Raw genomic sequence first — 23,424 nt, 5'->3', positions numbered from 1 at the left:
GTATTGAACTAAACAGGAAAACACTGGGGTTTATGTGCTCGATTCCTGATACCTTTTCCTTTCTCTACCCTCTTAGGTCTGATGCTTTGGGACAGATTCTTCCACAGCTGGGTAAAGACTGGACTCATCAGGGTATAGCGAAGCTCTACCATTCCATCAACGAGTAGGTATCGTGTCCCATGGGTCAACACACTCTAGTGAGCTAGCGTTTTGCTTTAAGAACTATAGAAAAAGAGCATACTTCAAGCCCATGGAAACTGTTCATAATCCAGCTACTCCTGTTCTTCTTTCTCACTTCCTTCCTATAGCCTCGCACAGAGAAGAGTGGCAGCCACCACATAGGGAACGTGAGCTGTGTGCCAGGCGTTACGTTCTGTGTTTAACCTATATGGTCTCATTCTCACAATGCAGTGAGTTTTAGGCACTACGTGTATCTATAGTTATAGCCACAATTGGGTTTTTTTAAGCTATAATTTAACAAGAGAGCTGATTTTCTTTTTTATTAATTGAGTATTTTTGAATTGTATTTTGTTGATAGTACAATTCAAAAGGTAAAATGATAATACCTTCCAAAAGGTAACATAGGTAATACACGTGTGCGTGGGGGAAACATTTCATCCATGGTGTCCTCTCTGTCAGAGAAAACAATGCTCTGGTCTTTGTGGGACCCTAATACATACAAGTTAAATTTATTTGAAAAATTAGAGTGTCTTACGCATTAGGTGAGAATGCCGTAATATAAATGTCAGTTACCCAGATATAATTTTGCTACTTGTCTTAACCGAATAGGTTGCATTCTGCAAATTGTCTTTATAAATAAGATCCTCTGTATCTTTACTTTAAAGCAGATAATTTAAAGATAGTCCAAGACTTTTGTCTGTTGTATATTCTGGCTTTTATGGACTAGATGCTGAAGATACATCAATGCTTGTAAATTTAACGTAATGCCTAGTTGCATATACTTCTGTTTTTCCCTGTGGTATTTTCCCTGGAAAGGTGAGATCTTTATAATCCTAACTACTTTCCTGTTAAATTCAAGAATTTGATTTTCACAGTAAGAGGAGCTTTATTTGGATCTTTTAAAAGAAAAGTGCTTTTTTTTCCCTTTCGTCAAGGCACGTCTGCTAAACAGGACATGTTCTCTTTCAGGAATGGCTACAAGTTTCTGTACTGTTCTGCCCGTGCCATTGGCATGGCCGACATGACCCGTGGCTACTTGCACTGGGTCAATGACAAGGGCACGATCTTGCCCCGGGGCCCTCTGATGCTGTCCCCCAGCAGCTTGTTCTCGGCCTTCCACAGGTACATCTCCAGTGGGCAGCCGCACTGCGTGCATGTTTGTGTGTGTGCGTGCGTACGTATGTCAGGCTCATGGGAAGGGTTTGTATCTGTTTGCGAGCTTCTGGGTCTCCTGGTTCTTTGGCTCCCCCATAGCATTCCTCCTCACACAGCTCACCTGGTCTGTGTCAGACATGGTCAAGAAAAGTCACGTTATCAAGTGTTCTCCTTCCCTAAACCCGATCCCGTTGTCTTAGTCGTCACATTGACTGGCAAAGGAGGAGAAAGATACCAGTTACAAAGGATTAAAAAAATTGGGTGGTTGTGAGCATTAAAATCTTTTTAGGACCACACACCAGGGAAAACTACCATTCTGAATTTGGTAATTGTATTTTTTTTCTCTAGGGAAGTAATAGAAAAGAAACCAGAAAAGTTCAAAATTGAGTGTCTAAACGATATCAAGAATCTGTTTGCCCCATGTAAGCAGCCCTTCTATGCTGCCTTTGGAAACCGTCCAAATGTAAGTGTCTCCTCTGGGCTACACGTTCGTGGTGGGTAACATCCAGAGAAATGTCCTTTTTAAAGTATAGGTATGTCATAATTCCAAACCAACTGTATGAGCAAAATGAATGTCTGTCCTGCTTAATGGGTTTTCTCTTTATCTGTTTCAAATTTCTGCTGTTGGGGAGGTCCTGCAGGTGGAGATCTTTCCCAGAATTTGGTATATGACAAAGGGCACTTTCACTTTGTTTCTGTGGCTTCAATTCCACTTCCTCAGGCAGTTCTGACTCATGTTCTACGTAGTTCTAAGCCGTGTCCTTGGATCGGCCCAGAACCACAGCATGACTTCTTGCCCTTCGTTAACACTTCCCTGACCTGCCTCCTCCCCGGGCTGCAGAGGTGCTGCGTCCTGGCCTCTGGCAGGCAGTGGGGCCCTCTCCTGCTCCTCTCCTTGGCGCCCAAGTTTTCTGACTCCCCGAGCGCCCTCTGGGTTTGGCTCCACTGTTTAGTGTTGTCTAAAGCTCAGTTTCATGGCAAAGCTGCACGCTGCCCGGCTCCACATGTCTTCCGTGGGCAATCTTCTGTTTATGCAGTTCTTGTGGCTCACGAGGAACCGGAGAAGCATCTCCTAATTTCTTCTCTCTGTAATCATCCTGTTTAATGTTTTCTTCTGCAGGATGTCTATGCTTACACGCAAGTTGGAGTTCCAGACTGCAGAATATTCACTGTGAACCCCAAGGGAGAATTAATACAAGAAAGGACCAAAGGAAACAAGTCATCGTAAGTGCGTTCCCATTTCTCAGCCTGGGGCCCTGCAGCCAGGGGTGAAGATGGGGACAGACAGATACTAAGGATCAGGCCCAGAACCGTACCGTACCTGCCTTTTGGAGGCTTTCCTCCGTGCCTGTGTGTTTTCCCCTCTACAACAGCTGTTTAGGGATCACGGATTATCCTAGACTTTGAAGAGGGAGGCTGTGCCCTGCGGAGGGGCATCTGTCTCGGATCCTACCGATTTGAGGAATCTGAATAACTAACTTAACAACCTGCAATCTCGTGCTCTTGGACCAACTTCAAAGTTACAGTGTGGCGTTTCTTCCCCAATCCCTTCTTCTAGGTATCACAGACTGAGCGAGCTCGTGGAGCATGTGTTCCCACTTCTCAATAAGGAACAGAATTCCGCCTTTCCATGCCCAGAGTTCAGCTCCTTCTGCTACTGGCGAGACCCAATCCCCAAAGTGGACCTGGATGACCTGGCCTGAGGCAGCACCTCGGGGGGAGGTCCTCAGTTACTCGCCTGGAAGCGAGAGAAAGTGACTGGCATTTCTGCTGGACAGAGGACACTGGGCTCTCCGAGCCACAAGCGTGGAACAAGACATGAGTTGCCGGGCGGGCACCAGCAGGGACTGAGAGAGCTCCTGGAGCTGGAGCTGCTGCCCTCCTGCACCTTCGCGGATCTGGCGGGGTTGCTGCAGCTCAGGGCCCTGGCGGGAGAAGGGAGGGGAGCTCAGACCTGTGGTTGGAGGCCTGCACTCCTGTCACTGGTCGGTCCTCACACACGCTGTGTCAGGTTGTGTACTGGGTGCTCCTTTAATTGAATAATTTAAAAGGAAGAAAAAAGAAGCTAAATAAGAGTGGACCAAAACATTGCGCAAAGTAAAGTGTTATAATTTCCACTGGGCAACTGAGAGTGTTTCTTTCTAAAACCAAGGCTTTCTTCAGAGTATCAGTCAGGGTCCACCAACTGCTGCAGGTCCAGTTAGTGATGTTGGATCAAACCGCCTGTGCACGTTCCTTCTCTGGGCTCCTCCTTCCCTGCCACACTGAAACAGGACAACTGCTCAGCCGGGCTGGGTGGGGCCCCAGGGCCACTAATCCCAGCCCCACAAACATGGGCTTCTAGGGAAGAAAAGCCCCTTCGATCATCGCCTTCTCATCTGTGACTACTCCCTGATGAGAGACCCTTAGGTTATGTCTTGGACCTAGCCAGAAGAAACAGGTGTTGCCGGATATATTTGGTGTCTGTAAGAACTGTACTAACAGTGGGAGTTAGTTAAACAACAACAGCCCTGTTTTCAGGGAGGCCTTAGAAACGCAGATGTGCATGCACGTTGGGTCCTGGAAGAGTCCTTTTCTGTGTCCCTCTGCCTGCAGCTCAGTTTCCCAGCCTGGTTGTAAGGAGCTCATGTCAGAGTCCGAGCAGACAGCACATGGAAGGGTTCTGTCTCATAAGCCCCTCCAGAGCTGTGGGCGCCTAGAGACGTCAGGCTGGGTGTTGGCATCACCTCAGTATTAAAGTCAAGAGAACTTAGAGGCTTCCAGGGGACCAGAAATGACCAGACATAGGCCTCTGCTGGTGAGAACTCAGTGGGCCGAGTTCCAGAGCAGAGAGTGGGAGCCGCAGGTACAGGTCCCCACTCTGGAAGGTCTCCATGTCCACCTCGGCTTTCCCCTGTACTTGAGAGTCTCCTAGTTTCAGTTTGCTTCACCCAAAATAATACTGATCTAGAGATGGAGAAATGGGGGCGGTTATTTTTCCAGATTGGAGAGTTACAAGTCCCTGATGTAGTTCAGCGGTTTTCCTAGTGCTGTTGGATGCAGAGACGATGGTCAAGTCCCGTGAACATGGTTCTCAGTAGGCGTGTTCCGGGAGGAGGAACGATACACACTTCCTCCAGTGCAAACCTTCCCACCTTAAATAGTTCAAGGATTGCTTTATGAGTTCATTTATGTCGGTAGGTTAGAGAAGCTAGGCTATGTTTATATGAAGTTCTGCCCAGTTAGTGAATTGAAGTCCTAGCAGAGCAGCATCTGTTGATCTCATAGATGTCATCGTCATGTTCTCAACCGTATTTGCTTTAGAGGAAGAACGTGAGCTTTACGTGCTTGACCTGAGCTTAGCAGGGCTTCTTTGCCTATGTGCGGTGCGAAAAATCATATCCACCTTCTGTAGTTTTTCTTAGGTTGTCCTTGAAAGAGTTTTTGACTAGACGGTTTTTTTCTTGATAAGCTCTTCTCTCTGGACACAGGGACCTCGTTAGATGGTCCAGCCTAGGAACCCGGGTCTCCCTGCCCTGCGTTGAGTGTGATCCTTCTGTCCCCATGTCCATAAGCACTAGACTTTGTAATTTTGTTGCTGCAGATTGATCCGGTGGGTACATGCGCTAATTAACGAGTCTTTTCCTTCTTTAAAGGAGTCCCTCTGGCTGAAAGTAGATGATTACTATTACTATATATAGTGTTATGAAAGTATTAAGTTTGTGCTGAAAATCCATTGCCATTTGGTACAAATGACATTTGTTCTTTCTGTGAAAGAGAGATGCCCTCGAGTGTGTTTGTACACAGATCCTTACGATGGTGAGTTAATGTGGAAGCGTTAGCCTCGTGCTCCTTTCAGTGATGGGCGGTATCACGGGGAGATTGCAGGCAGATTGGGCTCTTCTAAGTCCTCCTCTAGGCTGCTCCACTGGGGAAATGGCCATGGGCCCTTTCCCTCTTTCCAGTTCAGCCTAACTTTAGCATTTGCCTTGAAGTCCGCATGTGGAAGCTTGTGCAGCTATGGTGCCGACATCCGCATCTCTGGCAGGCGTTAGGAAGTAACACATGTAGGCCCGGAGCATGCAAACTCAGCCCCCGTGTGTGAGTACTGTGCTTGCTGTGCTTAAAAAAATCTGCGTAGTTTTCAACTGGAAAAAGAAAAAACTAGTGTGATGTCCTATAATGAAAGCTGCTGACAATCAGAGGGAGAACAGCTGAGGAACAACAGCCAGCTATAATGCCTGAGAAGTACTCACGCCCTGTAGTTGGCACCCCGCCCTCCTGGAGTGTGTTCTTGAAGGTGCAGGCAAGACCTTTTGAAAACAGGTAGAAAGTAAACTCTGTTTTCACAAGTTGGTGAATACAGACTCTTCCAGGGAATTTTATCATCTTTTTAAGTATCATCATGTTTACTCTGGGAAGTCTTGTTTGTTTTCCCCTGTTTTGGAGCATGCTGGGTTTAATGAAATTAAGTTCTTGCTTAAAGTAACTGCTCTTTCCAGGTGAAAGCTACTTTTTTGGTTTGTATGGAAGGTAAGAAAGGGAGGGAGAAACTTTGCTCTTTTAATTTAATAGTTACATTCGGTCTGTGATGAAGTATTTGATTATTAGACAGCAATGCCACTAATAAGTTTTAAGTTGTCAGAAATTAATTGTAAACATCAGTCCAGTACTCTTAGTTATGGCAAAGACAGTTGTCTTAAGATAAATGGCTCATATTTTGGTGCAGTGTTTGATGTTCAAAACAAAATGTTACAACAATAAACAAATGTAAACTGAATGCATTTGACTCTTTTCTTCAGATGATTTAAACCATCTTTATACTCTTGCCAGAAATTGATAATTTCCATAAATTAGCATTTTGATCTTTGCTGACACTTAAGTTTGTCTACAGAAGGGACTTCTTTTTGGTGCTTATTTTTATAAAACCTGACTCCAAAAGTGAGGCTACACCCACAGGAACTAACCTCTTCACTTTGTAGGTTCTGCCAGGGAATGAGTCACTCATACATATGTAGTTTCTGTGAGTCTCACTGTTGTCTTCTGGGCTGTGCCTGCCCCACCCCAGCCCTTCAGGGGTCCCCTGAGTGTCCTGCTCAGACCCCTGCCCCCCCACCTTCACTAAACCCTTCCTCAGGGTGAACACTACTTAGTAATCCTGATGTCATCAGCATAGGAGAGTCGACGTGATCTTGGATGAAAAACCACACCCCACATTTTATTTGAATGAGTGTCTTTATCCCCTCAGATCGCTGGGCCCTCCCAGATGCAGCATATGCTGAACACGTTGAATCCCAGCATGCCCTCCCGGAGTGTGCCCTCGAGTATGGAAAAGCTTTCCCTTCATGCTGCTTCTCTGTGACGTGATGGCCAGGTGAGAGGCTGGGGCGAAGGGAACCTTTGGGGTGTGGTTTGGGAATAGAAAGGAAGGGCTCAGGCAGGGAAACTGATTTTAAAGGAAATGGCTTTTACCCTAAACTGCTTCCGGGAGGAGCAGCGTGGGTTCCATCCCGAGCTCAGAGCCTGTCTCTGCTGCAGCTTCCTTCTGCCGCCCTCCCCACCCCTTAGGGTTTGCGTGTATCCTTCCTTCCCATTGATCAGACAGTACAGGGAAAACGTGTATATGTTTAGAAAGTGGATGTGGATGTAGGTAAACGGACAAGCGCGGACTTGGGTACGTCTCTCTGATCACAAATACACCTTTTTTTTTTCAAACTGCAAATGGAAACACTTCAAATGCTGATGGGGTCACTGAGAAAGCTAGAGTAATGTGCTAACATGGAACTAATTTTAAGTGCAATTTGCATTGATTTGCATTCTTTATTGCTGGTATTGTTTTGTTGTTTTTAATCAATTAAATGAAGCCATTTGCTGATGTTACATGTGGGGGGAAAATGTCCCAGTCCTGTCTCTGCTTAAGAAGTGCCCTGACCTTTTTCTCAGCCACGACTTTATTTTAGAAGTTGTAACCTGGTGCCTGATGAAGTCCTGGGGCTTGGTTCATCTGTCTCACTCACAGGCACATGGGTTAAGGGCTGTTGACGCTGGAAGAGGCTGCTCTGAAGCTCCCACCAGCGCTTCAGCCCTGAACTCAGCCAGCCTTGCATTTTCTCTCTGTACAAAAGGACAGCCTTTCCCTTCTGGAGATGCTGCCTCCTACGTGGGCTGTGGTCCAGCTTGCATCCTTGTTTATCTCGCAGTGACTGCAGGACCTGGTGAGACTTCCTAGTCTACTTGCCTGTCGTGGGTACACAGAGCTGAAATTCACCTTTTTCGGTAAATGAGTTGTCAAGATGTGCTGAGAGAGGAGGACCAAGTTTCACTTGGTGCCCTAGGGAACCATCTATGGAGTAGAAAAAAAGAATTGTCACTATTTACCTTCTTTCTGCTCCCTGTCTCTCTGGCGGAGCATTTGTCCCCTTTGGCACTAAGATCTCTAAGGGGGGTGAGAGAGAGGACAAAGCATATGCACATGCCAAGTGGGTTTTCCTGAAAAGGCTCCACTGCATGAGGGTTTTTCCATGAGTCACTTTCTGGACAGCCAGCAGTAACTCTGACGGCGACCTTTAGCCAGTTCCCCAGCTGAAGAAGCAGAGGATGAGAATGCCCTTCTCCCTCCCCTCCTGGAGAAAGAGGTCCAGACTTGAAAATACTAAGACAGCAGACCTTCAATGCTTGGTCACTTGTCCCTAGCTAGGGGAGGGAATGAGGAAGACCGTTTCTCTCTCAAGTGTCCAGTGGCCACCCTGAAGTCTCATTTGCAAACAGTCCTGGAAACTCAAACTTTTTACAGCATGAGAGTATCTGGTGGCTTGATTCAGGCCAAGGAAACTTGTTTCTACGGTCCACATCTTTCCCTGGGCTCTGGTGGACTTGCCTCCCCCAGTGGCACTTGATTGGCCAATAGATTTTACCAACCTGATGAGCAGAGACCACCTGGAGCTAAGGGTCTGATGAGCCTAGAGGTTTCTGTGGCCGCTGGTAAAGGAGGAACGTGCCTGGGCTTCCCTGGAACAGAACGTGCTCTCCATGGGAAGATTCCTGCTTTTTTCGGATGATCTCAGCTTTCAGTGTGATCAGTTTTATGTTGGGCCCCTTGTTGCCTGGGAACGCGCGAGTTCGTAAAGCCACATCTGCTGTGAGCTGTGCCGCCAGCGATCTCATTAGCTTGGGCAGCAGCTGATTAGATGGGAATTTTCGGCATCCCCTGGAGGAATCCCTCTTCAGCTGTGGGGACCACAGGGGGCCTTGACCCGCAAGCACATCTGGTCTGTTTTACAAGCCAAAAAAAACCCCAAGCGTACAGCCTGGACGCTGAGGGGGCCAGCAGTTGTACAGTTGAGATTAATTTATTCAAGCTTACTTTCTACAGCCATTAAAAAAAAAGTCAATTACCTTTCTGCAGTTTGCTTTGTAGCAAGAGCTCTCAATCCATAAGGCACCAGACTTAAGTAACTTGAAGGGGTTTTACATCTTTATTGAACTCCCTGTCTTTGCACTTAAATTGTACATGTCATTCAAGGAGCCCAGCAAGTGGCGCACAGTCTCGCGCATCCCTTCACAGCTGGGCAAGGCCGGGGTGAGCGGTGGGGAGCCAACCGGGGACACCCAGACTGTAAACCCCAGGGCTCGGTGGCGGCACGTGCCAGTTTAGCACTTCAGTGTTTAAACTCTCCTCCTTCATGCAGTGTAAATAAAGACAGTTGGTAACAGTTTTGCTCTCTAGTAAAGACAGATACCAGTTCTCGCCGGCCCGCCTGCTCTCAGGCCTGCAGCCCAGCAACTCTTCCTTCTCCAGCAGCAGGACTGCTCCGAGGTTCACCCCGCAGGCCCCTCAGGGCAGAGCTCAGGCCAACTTGGAGGCGGGAGCTGGGAGACAGATGCAGGGGGGAGAACCCAGCTGACAGGCAGGGCTGTTTCCAGCTCTTCAGTTGTCCAGTCAGAGTGACAGAAGTCACTGGATCCAGTAACCACGTGTTCACTCCTGCCTGCTGGGGACTCTAAGGTGTGGTGGCCTCTGCAGCCAGCTAGGCCTTTATCTTGAGGAAGTGGGGGGGATGTTGGCAGAAAACTAGACCAGTGCTCCAGTTACACACACAAACCGAATACGTTAAAGCTTCCGATCCTCACAAGGCTCTCCCCGTCCCTTGCCCCGGCCGCCCTAGAGGTGGGAAAGGAAAGGATATAAGAAAACCCCACTGAATGTGGAGTACATTTCATCAAAGTCCGTGTGGGCCAGCCTGCCCCCAGTCACCACGATGTTGACGCCATCTCCTGCCTTCAAGTGCACGATGAGGTGGAAGGCCCCCGGGCCCCCACAAGTGTGCAAAGCCCCTTGGGGCTGGTGGTATTCCAGGAATTCTCTCCTGTAGCCGGCTGTGTGCAGCTGGGCCACGCTGGCATTGGAGACCGACAGGACAGCTTCCACATACGCGTCCCTCTCGGGTGTGAGCGTAGCCGTGATCAGGTAGCGCCCGTCGTACGGAGCCGTGAAGATCCCTGGGAGGAGGAAGGCAGACGCCTGCATTCATGTGACGCCATCACAGCCCTTTGTGACAGGTTATCAGTTAACCCGGATGTTGGGGGCCAACCATCTTAAGAGGTTTGCCTGGGACTGCCTCAGTTTTAGTGCTCAGAGTCCTGGGCAAACCAGGAGAGTTGGTTACCCTACCTGTAGAAGGTGGGCTGACACTCAGACAGAGGTAATGCCTTTTTATACCTGCACCCACCCAATGACAGACCTCCTGAGCTCACACTGCTCTTTGCCACTGATCCAGTCCTCACTGCTACACCCACTGTCTTATGCTGGTAACATCCAGAAGAGGACAAATACTGCAAAACCTCCAGGATTTGGCATAATTAATGTAACTCACCTCTACCCAGAGCAGCCCTAGGAAAAACCTGCCCCTTACTGTTGTGCACAGTGCAGGAGAGAACTAGCCAGCCTTGCTGGAAGAGCTCTCAGTCCCTCTAACAAACATGCCCAGCAACTGGGTCTACCAGCCTTTGTGATGCCATAGGCATGGCACGTGCTTCGTGAAGACCCAGGGCTGAGGCCCAGCCCATGGCCTGCTCCCACCTCACCTAAGGTTTAATGGGGGGGAAGCAGCCGCCCAGATCCTGGTTGCCCCCTCGCAACCAGGAATTTTCTTCCTCATTGAAAGCACCCGAAGCCCAACTTAGAATCAGCCTCACAGCTTGGATGCTGGACAAAACATCCACGAAACACCTGAGCTGCCTCCTGAGGAGGCAGGACCGAAAAAAAACCCACCAAGTTTGTCACTAACCCAGGGAGAGACCACAACCAGCACTCCTCAGGTGGAAGAGGCAGTCTCCCTGTGTTGGACCAGTATATAGGTGGCATCCATTTATGGTGAGAAACAAGCTGATATTCACTTAGCCCATGACTCGCAGGTACTGGGGCTGGGGAGGCAGGGGAAGTGGTGGTCAGAGGTGGGGAGATGGTGTGAGACGAGATAAGGTTTGTAGATGTACCATTTGCAAAGCAGCAGCAGCTGTAGCTGGCCCCAGAGCTGGAAGAGTCAGAGGCCACACCAAGTCCTAGCAGGAGCAGCCACTGCCCAAGGGCTCTGGGGAGGGAGCTAGACATGGACCACTGACCACAGGTCAAGAGCTGACAGAGAATGGAGGGCCCAGGAGCTGAGAAAGAATCTCAGGGGCTTGGTCTTCAATCTGCCCTGAAAACTGGTCAAAATGCCAGACACCAGGCTCCCTTCCCCCACTTTTAATAGTAAGAAACCTAAAACTCCAGGAGTCTTTCCCGAAGCACCTGGGCCCTGAGGACAGACCCGCCCCAGAGGTCTGGACTCATGGCCTCGTCTTCGCTTGGAGACTGCCTGTGATGAGGCCTCCCTCAGGGTCACCCAGAATTCCTTTACTGAGGACCTGCTCAATGAAAGAGTATGGTTCTGGGCTGGGAGTCTCGGGAACATGAGAGAAATGTGGGTCACTGTCCCTGCGTGCAAAGACGACCTGACCTGTCGGAGTGGACAAGCCATCCCCACCACCAAGACGGCATGGAGTGAAGGCCCCAGGAGGAAGCCAACCTCAAGCCCTCCCATCACCTGCCTCGGGGCTCTGCCCTGATCACCCCAGGCACACCTGGAGCGGTGCCTCCCTCACGGCTGCCAATGGGCTGGCAGGGAAGCACTCCCCCAGGGGACATCGGTGGGCCGGTGGGGCCCTGACACACCTTCCCTTTACACAGGACACAAGATGCCCATGTCTGGCCTGGTGAGAAGGGCTCTTCCTCCAGTCTCCAGGGACAAAGCCCAGCCTCAGGGGTGGTGGGGCTGGCAGGAGGGAGGAAGCCTGTGCAGGAACCCAGGGTGACCTCTATCCCCAGTATCTCTGGGCATGGGACAACATGGGTGTTATGGACAGAATCCCAAGCAGACAGCTTAAGTGGTTCTGGTCCAGAGCAGGAGACCCACACACAGGTCGTGGCCCCTCCTGGAGGGAGCATGTCCCTTTTCTGGCTCTGTGCATCTGAAGGAGGCAGGTGGGGGTGGCTTCTCTCCTGTCCTGTCGCAGGGGTTAGGATAATGGTTAGATACCGAGAAAGAGGGGCACTTGGTGGCACAGCTGGGAGGGCCCAGGGCGTGATGCCTGCAGCTAGCAGAGACTTTCTAACAACCTGCTCACACAAATGGACGACGTCCCCGTGGGGAGTGCCAAGGCTGGTATGCTGATCTCAGGCCTAGAAAATGTCACTGCACACCAGCCCTGCGGCCTGCGAGCTGCAGCCTCTTCATGAAAGCCTGCAAAACGGGGAAGAGCAAGACAGGCCAACGGCTCCGCGTGTCCTCGCCGCTCAGGGCGCCTCCTCCGGGGTCCAGGGCGCCTCCTCCGGGGTCCAGGGCCCCAGAAACGGAGGGCAGGGGAAAGCAGGTGCTGCCAGGACTCACCGGTGCTGGGGTCATACACGTCCCCGTCGTTCACCAGCACTTTGTTAAAGAGAACGATGCCCCCGTCGCTGGGGAAAGGCTTCTGGGTGAGCCCGGCAGAGAAAGACACCAGAGAAGGTGCTGGAACCCCTGGAGCAGAGAGAGGACCAGTGTTCACAGGCTCCTAGGGACGGGCACAGGGTCAGGGCCTGGGAAGCTGAGGCCCACGTGCCGGTCCCGAGGGGCGACCGCTTTATTTCCCTGAAAGTGGTGAAGAGCACGGGACACAAACCGCTCCTCACACCCAGGGCCAGCTGTCCCCGTCAGAGGCGGCCAGGGGCACCGAGCAGGCCGGGCATGAGACTGGCACTTGCTGGGAGTGCGCATGTGAGAGACCGTGTGTGTGAGAGGGAGTGTAAGAGAGAGGGAGTGTGTGTGTTGGGGGATGGGGTGGGCAAGGAGTGGGTACTGGGAATAATCTAGGGTGCTGCTTAGTTCTAGAAGGACCACTAAAACTTGGCCCCAGGAGGCTGGTCAGGGCCCCGCCAGGCAGAGGCCCACCCAGCGGTCCCCTCGGGAAACTCCACGAGCTGGGAGGATACGTGAAGGAAAGTCCCTGTCTCGGCATGACTTGGACCCTCTCTGAGGAGCAAACCTTGGGAGGCTCGTCCACTGCAGTCAGCAGAGGCCCTATCCCCTGGAGAGCGGGCAGGTGGGGACAGGCTGGGCCCTGGTCTCCACCCACGCTGACAGCCCGAGGGAGGAGGCAGGACTCGCAGGGGAGGGACAGAGGCTGCCGAGGAGAGCCTCTGGCCCCCTGCCCCTGGTCTCCCGGCACACGTACCTGGGGAGGCTATGGGAGGTGACTTGGGGTAACCTGCAAAACAAAATGTGATGGAATGTCAAACAAAACCCTCAACAGCACCTCATTTTTCTGAGCCCCTCTTTCTCCCTGCTCCTCACACTCCGTTTCTTAAATAGACACAGATAAAGGGCACCCACTCGAGCTGCCTTCCTAGAAACAGGCACAGTTGCACCCCCCTGTGCCTGCTCCTTCACTAGCCACTGAAAGATGGCCCTGAGGGTGAGCTGGCTGGGGGAATATGAGGAAGAAACACGGGGCGCTGGAGCCTTGGGGCCCAAGCCAAGGTGGAGAAGTCTGCAGACTGAGTCAGAGTCACTCATGCCAACTGTGCTTGACCCCTAGGAGCAGTCTGTGCACAGGCTTGGCCTCCAGCTGGGCTGGATACAGTGCTGGATGCATGGATGCGTTGGGGGGGCAGGGGGAGAGGAGGGGGGAGGAAGGGGAGGGGGAGGGGAGGGAGGATGGCTGCATGAACTGACAAACGAACAAATAGCCCAAGAGTGTAAGTATCCATGATACTGGAACTATCAGAAGACGTGCTGTTGTCTTAGAGGGCAGCGTGTCTGCCCAGGGGAGAGCTGTGACTGCAGCTTGGGTGACTGAGAAGGAATAGAGGAGAGGAGAGCTGGTGAGAGACAATGTGTCTCCTTGTCTCCTCAGCAGCGACCCTGCCTACCTGGCAGCCAGGACGCTGCAGGGGTCATGGGTGCGCCAGACCATCCCTGCTGGTGACTGTCTGTGAGGGGACTGGTTTGCCCTGTCCTATGGGAGCTGACGTGACCTGCCCCAAGCACACCATTTGTTTACATGTCATCACCCTGAGCCTCCATTTCCTCATCTGTAAATAGAACTGATGTCAACTTTGTAGTGCTGTCAGGAGAGCTGTAAGAGACCAGGGACCTGGTTCAGTCCTGGCATGCATTGGGGATCCCACAAATGCTTGCTCCCTTCTCCTCCTCCCTCTGGCCTTTACCCGACACCACCCCCCTCCAGACCTCCCCCCCACACACAGTGGTGCTGCCTTCACAGCGTGCATGGAGCGCTTCCTAGCCAAGCACTGGACTAGGCTTTTCTCCTCCATCCTCACAGTAACTCCTTGAGGTCCTATTATCTTCCTCACGTTGCAGGTGAAGGACCTGAGCCTTAGAGAGGTTAGGAGGCTGCCCCTGCTCCCAACGCTTGTGATAACACGGCTGGCATTTGAACCAGAGCTCTACGGCCCTCCATTCTCATGTGTGGCTTGTCTTTGCTGCTACACAAGCTCCCTGCACACACTGGTTGCCCAGCTACACTTCCTGCTGGGAAAACCAACGAGCTGCCCTGGTGGCACAGGTATTGCAGCCCATGGGAATTCTAAGTATAATGTATTGCACTGTCCCCGGGGTGTCCCAGCCTCTGGGGGTTCCATTAGCATGAACTGGTCCCTCAGGACCCCAGCGCCTTTGGAGAGCTGAGTTTTGGACCTTGTATCCTGAAGGCGGGACGCACAGAGCCTCAGCAGCAGACCCCCGAGGCTCAGGCTGCGCCCTCAGTGTATTCTCACCCCCGGCCGCGACGGGCCTTACCTGGTGCTCCCGCGAAGCCTTCCGAGCTGGGGACAGGCCGCTGCCCCGTCTGGCCGTCCACCCCCCTGGGGCAGGCCCCTACCCGACACGCCCATCCTCCCCGGAGGCCCGGCCTCTCCAGTCTCCATAATGACCCCAGTGGAGCCAGGCAAGAAGGGCAGCCCTGTCCAGCCAGGCCGCACTGGCGGGGGCAGCGGCCACAGGGGTCTTTTGGGCAGGACAGGCTGCTGGCCCGTGGGCAGCCGTTGTTTAGGGTCCTCAGGAGGTGGGGGGCCACTCGGCCTCGGCAGCGGCGCAGGGGTCAGCTCTGGAGGAGGTGGCTCCGTGGGGGCCTCCACCAGTGCCGGGTGCCAGGGCCGGCGGGGCGCCGGTGGGGTCTTCCCTCGGGGCGAAGGCTGCGGCGCTTCTGAGGGCTCCTCTGCTGAGCATTTGGAAAATGGAAAGAAACACACAGGGTTAAAAACCTCAGACCCCTCTGTGAGATGCGACAGGCTTGGCTCCCTGTGAAGGTCTGTGCTTGGGTGGCTGTCCCTGTAGCATTGAATTTGTGGGCACTGCCCCACCAGGACATACAAGAGCAGCCACCACAGCATGGGGACAGCCTGCCTCACATCTTTGGAAGGAGTGGTGGGCCAGTCAGGACCCCTTGCTCTTGGGAGGGGTGTTGTCAGCTTCTTTCTATGTGATGGCTGCACCCTCCAAAACAGCATCATTCTGGGCTTCAGCACCCCAAACTTCCTGATTTCACTGCATGATGATACCATGGATGTATCACAAATTACTGAAAGGGACCTACTGCCACCGATGACCTTGCATTCTCTCAAACAAGCTGTTCTTGGGGTCACTGTGGATGGCTTCACAGACTGAGAGCCTGCCGGGTGCAGAGACCATGGCCACCCAGGTGGGTGTGGGGGTGATCAGGCCGCCCCTGCAGCAGGCACAGCCCCTAAAGGAGCAGCAATGCCCCATGCCTGTCGCCACAGCCTTAAGATCACCAACTGAAGGACTTTCCACTGGAGGAAGCTCCTGATTCACACTTCCCTGCTCTCTTGGGATGGCGCTGTGAAACATCCGGGAGGCTGCCGCCCTTTCCTCCTATGAGTACGTTCCTGGAACTAGCCTTCCAGGAAGCCTTCCTGAAGGCCCACGAGACATCTAAAAATAACCGGGACTGGCCGGATACCACCCTCAAAAGCCAAACCCCACCCACCTCCTCCGTCCATATGGTGTCTGTGATGTCCAGGTTTCAAAGCTATAAAATTATGTCCAGGCAAAATCAGTGACTGCATTTTGACCTACTGCCTAGTTTCGTTTTAAAACTCACGAAGGTAACTGGCAGATCAAACACACGCTCCCCCTCCACCCACAGAGCCAGGTCTAGCCTAACTCCAGCCCCAGAGGGAGGTTATTTCTCAAACAGCCTTTCCTGATCAGTGCTCCATGGGAGAATTAAGCCCTACAAAGAATGAACGAGTGATGACTTTCTCAGTTCTCCCCAGGACAGGACAGAGCTAACACCATTCTAGATGCAGAGAAGAGGTTAATTCACTCCATACAATGGAACAGCGTCAGGTCTTCTCTTCAGAACCCTGGTTGAGAAGGGCTGGGTTAGAGAAACTGAGGCAGAGGGATTCCAGACATGGGGACACCAGCCACAGTGGAGGACAGGAATGAGACAAGTGTGAAAACACTAAATCAAAGTCTCCACACTGAATTAGGAGGCTCCACGCCCCCTTCCCCTGCTCAGCTCCCAGGACACTGGCTTATCCATCAGGTCAGAGGCAGGAGAACTCTTCAAACTGACCATGGGGAAGCTCACAGACGTGAAACCCCATCTAGTGCCTCACCTTCAAATGTGAACCACAGTCAAGATCACCTGATGTGCAAGGAAAGCCTGCAATATGGAAGACAGACACCAAAACAAGCCACCAACCAAGTAACGGAAAGGAACTCTGAAGAAACAGACATAATGCAAGAAAATAAACACGTAATACCCTCAGAGAAACAGAAGACGCTGCATCCAAGATGCAAGAATAGATTGCTATAAAAAAGGCATAACCAGAGGATGAGAATGAGCATTTGTTGATTGAAAATATGCTTGCCAAAATAAGGAAATTCATTGAAAACACTGGTAGATAAAACCAAGGAAATCTTTCAGAAGATAGAACAGGAAGATAAAATGATGGACAATTGGAGGGAAATCATAAGAAAATTAGAGGGTCAATTCAGAAGTCTTTCCCAAAGAAAAGATCAGAAAAACTGGGATGGTAAGGTGGTAAGGAGAGAATTATCAAATACACATAGAATTTCTCAGAACTGAAGAAAATGAAAGATCCCAGCACAATTATTGAATAAAAGACCCAAACCACAGCATATTCAGAAAATTGAGGATAAAGAGAAGATCCTACAGGCTTTCAGGGGAAAAGAATTTTAAGGTGACTGTGAATCAGAATATCATCAGGCTTCTCAACAACAGTACTGGAAACTACAAGACAAGAGAACAATACCTTCAAATTCTGAGGGAATATCATTTTTAACCTTGAATTCTATACCCAGCCAAAATATCCATCAATTATGAGACTAGAATAAAGATATTTTCAGACATGGAATATTAAAAAAAAAAAAACAGCTCTCTCTCAAGCACCCTTTCTTAAAAAGCTACTGGAAAATGCACTCCACTGAAACAAGGGAGTAAACCATGAAAGAAAGAAACATGGAGTAAAGAAAAGAGTCTCAGACAGGAGAGAGGTTTGAAAAATTTCTAGGATAGTAGTGAAAGAAGTTTCAGATTGAAAGCCTTTTAGCAAGTCTAGAGAATTAAGCAGTCCAGATTGGATCAAGAAGAGAGAACTCGAGGAGGGAGGTCACTTGTTTTAAAAAATGGAGCCAGCAAATGATCTGATACTTTTTATGGTGTAGAAAGCTGTACTGAGAGTGTGTTGGAGGGTGAGAAAAATCTAGAATAGATACACAAAATCTAGTAAATAATAATGCAACACTACTACTAATTCAGAGAAAAGCAACACAAAAAGCAACATAATCATATTTAGCTGTTATTGAGCTATTTGGCTCATAAAAGCATAAATGTTGACTATCAGTTTCTGTGGTAAAACTCTATTGGGTGTTGGGAGCAGGGGTAGGAGGGGGAGATATGAGAGAGCCTAATATATAGTCTAATGTCGGTAGTTAGTAAATACTAATATATATAATGTCTAAATACTATATGTAATATCTATATAGAGGATACCTAAAGCTAATAAATCAATTTAGAAATATAGAGGACAATATCAAGGAAGAAAACAGCTGAGTTACACATGCTGCCTCTGGGGAGGGAGAAAGGTGATGGGGAGAAGTGGGGGCGGGGGGCTGGTTTTTATTATAAGCTTCTCAGTACTATTTATTTTTATAAAATGTAACTGTAGAAGATACTCACCAAGGGCCTGTTTCTACGCTTTCCCCTTCAATCCCGGCATGCTTGAGTCTGTCCCTCGTCTTTCTTCTCCTTCCTCCCCCTCTTCCTCCTCGTCTCTTGACACTGCCCTCCCCCAGAAGTTGTCCTTCCTCCCAGGGCACAGGCCTCTGCCGGAGCCCTGAGCCTCACCTCCCCTCTTCTCTTGGAGTTGCTCCATCCAACATCCAACTCCACTATTCTCAGGCTCTCTTTCCGTCCTCCTCACCGGCTCCTTCCTTTTAGCCCAAGTTTAGGTGTCTCCATCCAAAACTTAAGAATAAATGCTTTTCCTCCATCCTACAACCCTCAAGGAATTAGAGTTGGCAAACTACCTTAAAATACCAAAGTACAAGCCCCTCAAACTGGTCCTTCTTTTCTTACCTATCCCCACCAAACCCTTCAGACCAACCCTGTTTCTCTGAAGCCCACCATCATTCTCCCAGTCACCTCACCCAAGCGTTCAGTCATATTTTACCCCCTCCCTCTCCTTTACACACACACACCCCTCCCCCAATCTGTTGCTAAGTCCAGCTGACTCTAACTCTAAAATATTTTTGGCTCCTCCTTCCACACCTTTTTCAGAATGCTCTTTAGAGAGCATTCTAGTCATATTATTCCCTGCTCAAAAGTCATCAGTGGTTTTCCACTGCTCATAAAATCAAATCAGACCCCCTCCAGCTGACATCCGAGCCCCCACCACCTGCCCCATCTCCTGCCACTTTCAGTACCCTCGCTGGTGCCCAGCTCTCATCTGAGCTTCCCCACCTTCGTGCGCTTGCTTTTGTTGTTCTCACTCCCTAAGGTGGCCTCTTCTGGCACCTGCACTGAGAGAAACACACCATCACTGAAGTCCCAGTTCAGACACCACCTCCTCCAGGAAGCCATCGTGGATCTGCCCAGTCATGCTTGAACCATCCTGCCTCTGAACCATGAAGCCCTTTGGGCCTCTAAGGGTGCCTTCAATTCTTTATGTCTTTCCTCTCTTGCTGGATGATGAGCTCTTGAGGACACATTTTAATGATCTTTTATCCCCAGGGCTTGGCACAGAGCTGGCACATGACATTGAGACGTTTAAATGTTTGGTGAATGAAAGAAGGCTGGAAGTACGGCAGGTACTATGGGCTGCACACTAATTCCCCCCACCCATTAAATTGGGCATCCGAATTTTGCCAACAATCATTGTCATTCTGGGGTCCTGTTAGGGCAATGCTGGTACCTAGGGACAGTGAGAGTTCTCTCTTTCACATTCACCACCTCTCAACACCAGGCCTGTCATACCAAGTGGAAGGCAGAGGGAAAAGGATGGACAATTACAGCAGTCCCCCTTTATCTGTGGAGGATGCATTCCAAGACCCCCAGTGGACGCCTGAAACCGCAGATAGTACCGAACCCTATATATACTATGTTTTTTCCTATACGTACATACCTATGATGAAGTTTAACTTATAAATCAGGCACAGTAAGAGATTAACAACAACTAATAATAAAATAGATTATAACAATATACTGTAATAAAAGTTATGTGAATATGGTCTCTCTCTCTCAAAATATCTTGTTTTTGTTTTCTTTTGTGAGGAAGATCAGCCCTGAGCTAACATCTGTTGCCAATCCTCCTCTTTTTGCTCAGGAATATTGGCCCTGGGCTAACATCCGTGCCCATCTTCCTCCACTTTATATGGGATGCCACCACAGTATGGCTTGACAAGCAGTGCGTCGGTGCGCGCCCGGGATCTGAACCTGGGTACCCTGGGCCGCCACAGCGGAACGTGCGCACTTAACTGCTGCGCCACTGGGCCGGCCTCTCTCAAAATATCTTATTGTACTGCACTCACTCTTCTTGTGATGATGTGAGACAATACAATGCCTACGTGATGAGATGGAGCTAGGTGAATGACACAGGCATTGTGACGGAGCGTTATTTGCCGACTACAGTTGACTGCCGGTGACTGAAACCGTGGAAATGGAAACTGGGGATAAGGGGGGCTACTGTATATTCCTTGGGCCAAATATCCTCCATAATCTCTTTGGGGAGTCCGTCCATGAGTGCTGTGGAGAACTGACTGCTCCAAAACATCCCGTCACATCACAGCAAAGATGGCAAGGAGAAAGCTACACTGGATCCGGATCGTTCCCCTAGTCTCGCCAGCTCACGCTCGCTCCACAGCATCACGTGGTGCTTCAAATGCATACATTTATTATAAAGTTGTAACAAAGACTGGACAGCATTTTGCTCTTTCTGGGAAGATAACTCTGGCAGTCAGTGGCTTTCTGAATGGAACATATGTTTCTAATTCAGATAGTGACCATTTGAATTGAGTTCTTCATAAGAGCCAAGTGTTGCTGCCCGCATGTTTAACTCGTGAGGAGTGGGAAGGAGCCATCAGCCACACATGTGCTGGCTCTTGTTCCGGGAACCTGCCCCAGGGCCCAGTGCTGATGCCAAGATGTGGCCTCAGGCCACCAGGAGTGGCCCAACAGCCTTACTGTGGATGGACCTGACACCCAGGTAGTAAAGACCACTCCCTCTCCTTTAAAGTGATTATAATAAAGGCAATTTCAACTTTACTAAAACAAAGACCTGGCTAAGAAAATCCCCGACAGTCCCTGAGGCTGATGTGCTGAGAACGCGTTATCCTCCAGCTGATCAAGGCCCTCACTCTGTGGACAGGAGCCTGGGTTGTCTGTCTCCTCCTGCAGCCACTAGGGAATACTGACGGGGAGCCAGCTGCAATGTAAACCTAAACCGCAAAAATAAAGGCCCCTTAGCGTGTTCCTGGCAACTTGGTGGTGTCTCGTCACAGAGTAAGAGGCCGTGAGGGACAGACACCGGCCTCAGATGTTAGAGTCTGCGTCCAAGGCCCGGCTGTGGGAAAGTGCTGGAACCTCCTGAGTTATCAGCCTCGTCCATCACGTGGGCTCACCCTGCACTGCCTCCTGGCAACCAGGCATAATTCGGTGCCAATCGGATGAAGTGATGGGAGCAGGTGAGCTTCCCTGATTATAAACACTGTGCAATTCACTAGAGTCAGGTCAGGGTGGGATCTGATCTGCCTGGCATCCGGAGCGTGTGTCTGCAGACCAAACGTGCCAGCTATAGGAGGATTTTAAAGATGTCAGTCAAGACTTCTGACTTTAAAAATCCATCAAAATGCAGACATACAGCATACTAAGAAGATGGATGTAAGACGTTTTCACAGTCGACTGCCACACTATGTGGCAAAGCTGAGTTCCTGGAGTAGCCCACGCCACCACTGACAGGTGTGAGAAACGCCTGAGCCCTCGGGAAGTTCACAGGAGCTGTGCCTCCTGTGCTGAAGAGGCACATGGCGGGCTACGACAAAGGGGCTTCTTGAGGAAACAGTTGATCTTCCCTGCAGGAAGGCTGAGGGAAGAGCGGAACAGGAGGCATGCCCCTAAGTGGAGGACACACAGGCATGCAAAAGGATTCTCAGGGCTGAGACCATCGACAGAAAACCTGAATTGTTCTGACAACACAGGAAGGGAAAACATCTATTCACTGGAATGGTTCTACTCTGAGCAAATGGCCATCTAAATGCTCTTTTTGGCTTTGGCTGGAATGAAGAGAAAAAACCCCTCAAGCATGTAAGAGAGAGCACTGTGTTGGTTACATCACAGAAAGACCCACACTGACTCTTCCTCGACAGGGCATGGTGTGGGCTGAGCAAGAAAATGAGTCTAGACGTGACCACACAGAAAGCCCATGGAATGAGGCTAAACAGGGCAAAGAGTCTACATTTCTGAAAAGTGCAACCTAGAGACCACTGAAACACAGAACCAGCTTTAGTCGCGTGTGTTACAATCTGTGGGAATACATTTGAAATGGAAAGTAATTTGCAATCACTGAATCCAGAGAGGGGGGTCTCGCCTATCTGAGCATCAGCATCACATGGGAATTTTTTTGTTGGTAGAAATTCACAAGCTAATTCTAAAATCTATATGGAAATGCAGAGAATCTATGCTACATGATTTTAAGACTTACTCTAAAGCTGAAGTAATCAAGACGTAAGGAGAGAGAGATCAACAACACCGGGAACAGAATGGAGTCTGTACGTGGCCTTGACCACACACGGTCCACTCCGGTTGGTGGTGCGGTGTCGCAGTCGGTGGTTTTATTCTCTCTCCTCACTTGCCTGCTTCTCCCCCACTTTCGGGGCACAGCTGGCCAGGGACAGTTGTATCCTTCCTTCCACTTCTGGAACCAGAGCTAGGGGTTTTTTGTTTTAATTACAAATTTAATTACAAATTCCCGGGTCTCATCTCATCCCTGTTGAGCAGGAATCTCCTGAGTGAATCCAGGAGTTATTTTGTGTGTGTGTGTGTGTGAGGGAGATCAGCCCTGAGCTAACATCCGTGCTCATCCTCCTCTTTGTGCTGAGGAAGACCGGCTCTGAGCTAACATCTATTGCCAATCCTCCTCCATTTTTTCCCCCAAAGCCCCAGTAGAGAGTTGTATGTCATAGTTGCACATCCTTCTAGTTGCTGTATGTGGGACGCGGCCTCAGCATGGCCGGAGAAGCAGTGCGTTGGTGCGTGCCCGGGATCCGAACCCGGGCCACCAGCAGCGGAGCGCACGCACTTAACCGCTAAGCCACGGGGCCAGCCCTGTGAGTTATTTTTTAAAGCTCCCAGAGGATTTTTGCACACAGCCGTGGGAGAGCTCAGCTCTCAGAAACCCGCAGAAAAGCAGCTGCTACCTAACACTTGCTAAAGAGCATTACAAAAACCAGACGCCCACAGAGTGGCAGGGTGCGTACTGTCAGGAGTCGCATGGTCCGAGTGTGTGCAGTTTACTAGCCTCTATATATTTGTAAAACTCTGAATTCATCCATCACGCTATCTTGGACCTAAGCTGGCCCCAGACTCAGCCGCTTTCAAGTTAAGGGCCAAACCGTAGTAACATTGGCATCAGGCCACTCGGCCCCCGGCCAGGCTTTATGGTTAAATACTTATTTGAAAAACCTGTGCTTTTTCATTCTTACAGCAAAGCTGAAGTTAAGCAACTTGATAAAGATGAGATTCTTACATCTATAACACGCCTAAATGAAACAATGCTATTAATACAATTCAAGTATTATGAAAAATGACCCTAAGACATGAGCAGAAGAAAGAGGTGGGAGATTTGAAAAAGGAAGTAATGCTGTTGTCACTAGAGTATGTTGAAACGAGATCGTAGCATCTAGGCAGGCATGTCCCTTCTTGGAACGGTGACGTGGGGAGGAGAGCTTCCCTGATGCACAGAAATAGCCCTCTGCCTACCATCTCTGCTCAGCAGGGACCAGGTTTCTCAACACCAGGAACTCC

At 50.1% G+C, this 23,424-nt stretch overlaps 2 protein-coding genes across 6 annotated transcripts in view; one reads left to right on the top strand and one right to left on the bottom strand.

The window, feature by feature from the left end:
* Window positions 1–6,094, top strand: part of LPIN2 (lipin 2) — a 96,255-nt gene extending 90,161 nt beyond the window's left edge. For all 5 annotated transcript variants that reach the window (XM_058556880.1, XM_058556878.1, XM_058556877.1 and 2 more), the window contains exons 16-20: window positions 77–163; window positions 1,150–1,302; window positions 1,684–1,798; window positions 2,456–2,559; window positions 2,894–6,094. In XM_058556880.1, the coding sequence (XP_058412863.1) occupies window positions 77–163; window positions 1,150–1,302; window positions 1,684–1,798; window positions 2,456–2,559; window positions 2,894–3,038 (604 nt within the window). In that variant the 3' untranslated portion in view covers window positions 3,039–6,094. The remainder of the gene's footprint in view (window positions 1–76; window positions 164–1,149; window positions 1,303–1,683; window positions 1,799–2,455; window positions 2,560–2,893) is intronic.
* A 2,681-nt stretch (window positions 6,095–8,775) lies between these two features.
* EMILIN2 (elastin microfibril interfacer 2) overlaps window positions 8,776–23,424 on the bottom strand; it is a 51,641-nt gene continuing 36,992 nt past the window's right edge. Inside the window, 5 exon segments of the mRNA XM_058556874.1 lie at window positions 8,776–9,813; window positions 12,243–12,371; window positions 13,066–13,098; window positions 14,652–14,715; window positions 14,717–15,072. Coding sequence (XP_058412857.1) covers window positions 9,476–9,813; window positions 12,243–12,371; window positions 13,066–13,098; window positions 14,652–14,715; window positions 14,717–15,072 — 920 coding nt within the window. The 3' untranslated portion in view covers window positions 8,776–9,475.

The sequence above is a fragment of the Diceros bicornis genome, chromosome 16, assembly GCF_020826845.1.
Source record: "Diceros bicornis minor isolate mBicDic1 chromosome 16, mDicBic1.mat.cur, whole genome shotgun sequence".
NCBI classification, from domain to species: Eukaryota; Metazoa; Chordata; class Mammalia; order Perissodactyla; family Rhinocerotidae; genus Diceros; species Diceros bicornis.
The sequence above is the reverse complement of the archived record's forward strand: the minus strand, read 5'-3'. Positions and strand labels throughout refer to the sequence as shown.